The sequence below is a fragment of the Dioscorea cayenensis genome, chromosome 6 (genome assembly GCF_009730915.1).
Source record: "Dioscorea cayenensis subsp. rotundata cultivar TDr96_F1 chromosome 6, TDr96_F1_v2_PseudoChromosome.rev07_lg8_w22 25.fasta, whole genome shotgun sequence".
Taxonomy (NCBI): Eukaryota; Viridiplantae; Streptophyta; class Magnoliopsida; order Dioscoreales; family Dioscoreaceae; genus Dioscorea; species Dioscorea cayenensis.
Window position 1 is genome coordinate 671,813 of NC_052476.1, and position 6,929 is coordinate 678,741.

Sequence of the window (6,929 nt, forward strand, 5' to 3'; positions counted from 1 at the left end):
AGGACCTTTTAAGAATAGTATTTCATAATTCAAGGACCATTTGGGAGTTTTTCAGAGACTGTTTTGTAAGAAATTATGTTTTTTTAGGGACTAAAAAGTGAATTTCGGCTGAAGAGTTAATTGAGAGAAAAATCTAGGGCTTGTGTTGTTCATCTTCTTCTCCACCATTTTACTACATGAACCCCGAGAGTTAAAAAAATGAAGAAATGAGAGAAATTAGAGGTTTTTTTAAAGAGAAAAACTTGGAGATCGTCGGAGGGGATCTCCTAGGGAGGGATGACTTGGGCTGTAAGAGGCTTCCTAGTATTATTTTTAGCATGGATGTATGTATGCATGTATATATATGTATATATTGGTTATTTGATGAAGAAAATGATAGATTTGAGTAGAAATAATCATGGTTTGTTGTTGATGGATGATGAATGCTTGAAGTTATTTGGAAAAATCTTGTATTTGAGTTGAAATTGCTTGAAATGGAGGATGAGATTTTCGGTTTTACTGTAGCAAATACTGTAGCACCGAGATTAGGGTTTGGTTTAGTTAATTAAGTTGATTATTACGATGATTAAGGTGTTAATGATGATGGTTGGATTGGAATTGGTTGGGTTTAGCCAAGTTGATTTGGTTGAGTTGGGCTTGATCAAATCAAGTTGAAATGGGTTGGGTTTGGTTCAGTTGATTTTAGGTTAAGGGTTTTGGACTGAACCAAGTTGGTTCAATGGATTTTGAATAAGAATTGAATTGGTTCAAGCTGGTTCAGTGAAATTGAGTTTGGTTCAGTGCAATTAAGCTTGGTTCAGGGGAATTAAGATTGGTTCAGATTGGTTTAGCTGTGTTTAGTCTAAACTGAGTTGGTTTAAATACAACTGAAAGCCAATTGGACTATCGCGAGTCGGGTTTTTAACCGATTGGAGTGAGTGGGCCCAATAGAGAGTTGATTATTATTTTTTTGTATTTTTCTTTTGAGTTTAAATATGTTATTTATTTTTTATTATATTATTCTATTAGGTGTTGTTCGGGCTTTTGGAAGGGAGTTCAGGGTCTAGCAAAGAAACCCAGGAGACCAGGGTGAGTTGGTAGTGGCTATTATTTTTAAATAAATAAATTATTATTATTATTTTTGAAATAATTGTTTAATGGCTAGTATTTTTGAAATAAATGTTTAAGTATTTCATTTTTATCATGTTTAATTGCGTATAAGGTCGAAATATACTTATATTTATTTTTTCCCTACGATGTGCCATGATAACCGTATTGATACATCAGTTTTGTATAATTATACGTATTTGTGAATAGTGAAAATACATGTATATGTGATTTAATTATTCAATTCTTGTATTTATTTTTTATGGGTATATATGCTTTGATTTTGGAGTGATTTTGACAAAACCACGTGAGATATTAAAAGCATGCTTTTATCCGCATCGTTAGTAGAATTGCTTTTCATTCGGTATAGGAATGGTATCGCGATCCGGGCTTTACCGGCATTACGCATCATATACTTTTGCGATCGGGTCTTTGGGGAAAAATAACGCTTATTTCGCTGGATGCAATACTTGTCCCTGAAAAAGTGCGATCCCGTGTTATGATTTATACATGCAGTGGTATTATTGTCAGATTTACTTGATGGTTTTATGACGACTGGCTGCCACCGACCATCGAAGAGGGTCCCCACGGGCCACCTTTAGAGGTGGCGCAGGACCCGTGCTGATTACTACGAGTGCCGCTCAGTGAGTGCAGAGCCCTCGAATCGATATTCATCGGGTAGCCGGTCACCGACCCTAAGCGAACCGACGGGTCAACGCTAAGGACATGAGTTCCTCGACGCTCAACCTAGCCGCCACGCCGCAAAGGTTTGTAGAGTTTCTAGACCATGTTAGCGTCGAGTGTTGGGATTCGCTTTTATTTCTGAATTCGAGATTTATGTTATATTTTTGAATCAGTGATGAGTATCTGCACTCTCACAAAAATTTGCGTTTCTCGGAAAAATCAAATCACGCTGATTTACGCCGAATTTATGTTTCAAGAGTTCTTTAAGAAATTGTATTTCACAGATTCCTAGATTTTTGAAAAAGTTGGAAAATTATTTGAGCAATGTATTTATATACTTCATACATCAGTATCGAAGATTTAAAATTACTTCAGCCACCACTCAACCGAACCGCATCTGTCAGAGCAGGAGAGAAGGACCCCTAGATTGCCCTGCGTCGACTATATAGCCAATGCGTCGAGTCCAAGATCTGCAGCAGTGTCCCTATATCTTTCTTTCTATTTATCGTTGTCATGATCTTCAGAACTGGCAGACCTCGCAAATTTCGAGCTTATCAGATTCATGATTTATGTATTTGAACCCGTAGTTGGTGTGAAGTCAGAAATGTGATTTGTAAGTTTGATTTGGTTTTTGAGAGGCGCCGCTTCCGGGCTAAAAAGTGATTTTTAACTCGATAGGCGCATTTACTCCCGTGGAAGGGGGTGAGTGTATGTATTCAATATCATGTTTTAAACTTTTAATTATATTTTATTAATAGTGTTTTCGCTAAATTATTCAAAAACTAAAGTATTGTTTATTCGGAATCTGCTTCTCAAATTTATATTTGGAAATTATCATTGGAAATTTCTATTATATACCTCATTGCCATGTTTATATTGCTTAACATGAATGGTTGCTAAATATATATATATATATATATATAAACCATAATTTATATAAATATATATATATAGCTCAAACCTTCATCTAGATTAAGAGTGTTCGGACTGAATGATTAATTCTTATATTAATATTTGATATTTTTATCAATATATATACACACCCACTTGATTTACTAGTTTTTTTTATATTATTTTTAATTATTTTTTTAAAATAATTAGTGATTTATAAACCCGGTCATTGACCCGGTCGGAGCTCTGGGTCTCGGGTCAATTGGTTCAACCGTCGGGTCATTCGGGTCAATGCTGGGTTAATAAAAATATATTAAAATATTATTTTTAAAATTATAAATTATTTTTAATTATATAATAATATGTAATAATAATATTCATGAATTATTAATTATCAAATAAATAATTTGATGGAAAAAAAATAATTATTATTCATCCCTTATTTGGAAGTAGTAGAAAAGGGACAAAAAAAATACATACTTTACAAAATTACATATATACCCTTCAATTTATTAGAAAAATAAAAAAAAATTCAAAGGATGACAAGGTCATTTAAAAAAATCATTGACCCGACCGGGTTATAGAAACCCGGCCGGGTCACCGGGTTTGACCGGGTCGAAGCGGGTCAAGCCGGGTCAAAGCGGGTTGATTGCATAACCGGTCTAATTAGAGACCCGAACCGATTTAAGCACCGGGTCACCGGGTCAACCGATCCGACCGCCGGGCCGGTCCGGGTTTAATAACTATGATAAAAATCATTTGATAGGTGAACCACCAGTCTAATAAATGTGTCAAATCAAATAGGTTGGAGAATAAAATACAAATATCATCTGGAGTCCGGACCCTACCTTATCACGAGGAACAAAAAGGACTCCATATCGTTATGGACTTATTACTTACATGTATGTACAAATTAGCCTGTTTTCCACTTCTCATATCTTCATATGTGTGTGTGTGTAATATATATATATCAAGGCCTTATATTATATATTTCCTAAGTTTTTACTCTTTGGGAAAAGTGAATGCTATTGCCATTTTATTTCATAAATCTTTCCAAAATAACTGATGATGCATAAATGTTAATAAAAAAAAAAGGAAATTGTTTATGATTATCTTGAAAAATATTGATGGTTATCTTATGCAACAAAGTTGTTGGATGGAAGCTAATAAAAAATGGGAATAAATATATTTTTAAATTATTGGAATAAAAAATGACAAGCATGGACCACAAGAAATCTCCGTTTGAGATTGATCTCTTGAAGAATCAGACAAATTATAATTATTTGATAACCTTGGAATATAACAGCTCAGCAAAACAAATCCTTCTTTTTATTTCTTTTTTTTTAAATTTTTAATAATAGTTTGTAAATAAAAAAATAAAAAATTATTTGATCTCATTATTTTTTATCATTCCAAAACAATCTTGTCAGAAACGGAAATAAAGATTTTAATTTTTTATTTAAAGTTCCACAAATTTTGTAACCATAAAAAATAAGTCTTTTCAGTTTTCAGAGATATGAAAAAACATGCAATCAAATCATTCAAATCAGAATCAACTTCTTAACACAAAAACAAATTAATATTTTCCAATAAAACAGAATCTCGAGGAATAAAAGGATAAATTCCAGAATTTATTTATTTATTAAATATTTATTTATTTATTTAACGGAGTCATTAAACTAAAGGAAAAAAACCAGAAAGAAAGAAAAATTCATCCTAAACGCTAATCGGGAGACATTAATAAAGGAAAACACGAATCTCAAAGCAGTTTCATTTCCTTCACTGCGCCAGCGTCGGAAAACAACTCTTGGATCGAGAAAGCGCCGCCGCCTTGGAGCCGCCGTCATCGGCCTTTCGCCTCGGGCTTCTCGGCGTGGACTGGATCGCAACAGAGCGCGGTGAGTCAATGCTCCGACGAAGCAACTGCCGCATAACAGCGACGAGCCGATCATCGCCGCTATCACTTCGCGCCGCCGCCGTCGCAGTCCTGAACGCCTCAATGAAACTAGTATGCCTTTCCAACGCCTCCTCCTTCGAGATCCGCCGTCCAGCTCGCCGCGCCTCCTCCTTCACCGCCTCATCACAAAGCCCACAAACCCACTTCCCCCCATGCCTTGCCTTCATCTTCGCGATGTACTCCACTGTGCACTCTTCCTTAATCCCACAACACCCACATGCCACCATCTCCACCCCTTCACCCGCCGGCGCCGCCGCCGAAGCCATCGAAAAACAAAACCCTAACCCTAACCCTAAAAATCAATAAAACAGAGAGCAAAAACAAACCTTAACAGGTAGAAAACCTAGCTAAAGATCAGGATCGGATCCGATAGCGCTACCGCTCCTTCTCCCACTCGATAAGGCCAAAGGGGGCTGGGAAGGGGTGCATTGCAATGGCGTCAGGTACTGTTTCGGAGAGGGTTTTCGCCGGAATCGATCCGATGAGAGATTGCTCGCCGGAATTCTCTCGAGTTTTCTCCAGGGTTTCAGAGAGAGATAGAAAGAAGAGAGAGAGAGAGAGAGAGTGAGAGAGAGAGAGAGACGAAGGAATGAGGAGGCGGTGAAGGGATTTTGTAACGTAGGAGAGAGGTGGGGCCCAGAGCAATGATTGTGGGTTCTGTTTGGATGCGGAGTAGCGAACAGAATAACAGGATTCGCGAGTGTTTTGTGTTGACGTGGAAGGGTTTTATTGGTTGGAATGAAGTGGGGTCCAGGGGAAATGGTTATGTGGTTGTTGGTTATTAGTTGGGGTAGAGTGAGGTTTGTTTTGTGGGTTGTAGGTGATTTAGGGAGTCTGCCAGGTTGGAGGTGCCGTGCCACACCAGGCCATTGGTTGGACGACACGTGATTTTTGCCATCTGGCGCTATGAAATCGCTACCGGACAATCCTTATTACGTGGAAAATTAAGTTTTTGATTTCAATTTTTATTATTTTTATTTTTATTTATTTTTATATGGGATAGTTCAAATATATTGAAAATTTTCAATTTAGAAATTATTTACCATGTCAATCATCACGCAAGAATCATTAGTGTATTCTATATAAAAAAAATATAGAGCACATGGTTTTTCATTTTTTGTCAATATATATATTTGGTTATTTTTTTTTTCACTTAACTTCCATTTTATTTCGTTTTGGTTATCAAACTTTAATTTACATTAAAAAAAATTACTCATTTTTTATTTTGTTTCACTGGGACATCACTCGTGAGTAAACAAATCCAATTTACAAACACGGCCACAAAAAAAGAATAGTTAACTCAATTGAGACACGGCTTTATTAGAGGCTCCATATCACTCAAGTTATCTACATAAGTTATTGGTGTCAAAGTGCTTATGTGGACAATTTGAGTGATATAGAGCCTCCAACCAAGGTGGCTGATTTGTCTCATTTGAGCTGACTGTATTTTTCTGATAGCACGTCAGTGAATTGAATCTGATTACTTGCAAGTGACCTCGCAATAAAAGAAAATCAAAGATGAGTAATATTTTTTTTTTTGTGAATTAAAGTTTGATAATCAAAATGAAACAAGAACAAAGTTCAATTACCTACCAAAAAAAAATTTTATGCCATATATAAATGAATAATATGACGTGATAACAAATTTCACTCATTAATACTCATTAAAGCAATCAATTTTCATGGGAATGTAGCAACAAAAGAAGAATCCGTAGCAAGTTGTGCGCATTTTGACAAGTAATGCTACCAACTATAGAGATATTTAAAATCAAATGTGACAAAGACAATGAAGTGTAATCTTTGGTAGGGAAGCAGAATAATAGAAGTTTGTTGGGGCTGGTATTTGGGTGGGTATTTGGCAATACACACAAGTCATGAGAACATTATGTTTTTTGGACCACCCAAAAAGTGTCCTCAAACAAGTACATGGAGGCCACTCTCTTGACTAGACCTTCCCAAGTCATGTAGCAGTAAAGTTAAAAAGGATTAAGAATCTATTCTATGCTTGCATGAAAACAACATCAAATCTTGATGCATGGCAGTGGACTTTGAAAGATAATAATAGTTATTAGTATTTTTATTATTTTCTCAATGTGAATTGAGGTGAAAACAAGAGACAATGCATGGACAGAAGAGACAGGGAAGTCCTATAAAACACACAGTAAGGCCTGGATGGATGATGCATGTGCATCTACTGCCAGCCACATGGTATGTCTCCATTCCATGAAATGCATCAATGACCAATCCCTATCTCTTGTACCTTGATGATGTTGCCATGGAAAAATAAAGGCATTATTACCATAGCAAATGT

The 6,929-nt window shown here is 36.0% G+C and overlaps 1 protein-coding gene across 1 annotated transcript; it reads right to left on the reverse strand.

The window, feature by feature from the left end:
• Positions 1-4,268: 4,268 nt before the first annotated feature.
• On the reverse strand, positions 4,269-5,207 carry LOC120263028. The gene has a single exon (XM_039270954.1). It carries the CDS (start codon positions 4,882-4,884, stop codon positions 4,441-4,443), a length of 444 nt encoding a protein of 147 aa, XP_039126888.1. The 5' UTR covers positions 4,885-5,207; the 3' UTR covers positions 4,269-4,440.
• Positions 5,208-6,929: the final 1,722 nt, after the last annotated feature.

What these genes read in the sequence shown, in the direction of transcription:
- LOC120263028 (XM_039270954.1), bottom strand. Translation starts at nt 4,884, where the DNA reads ATGGCTTCGGCGGCGGCGCCGGCGGGTGAAGGGGTGGAGATGGTGGCA.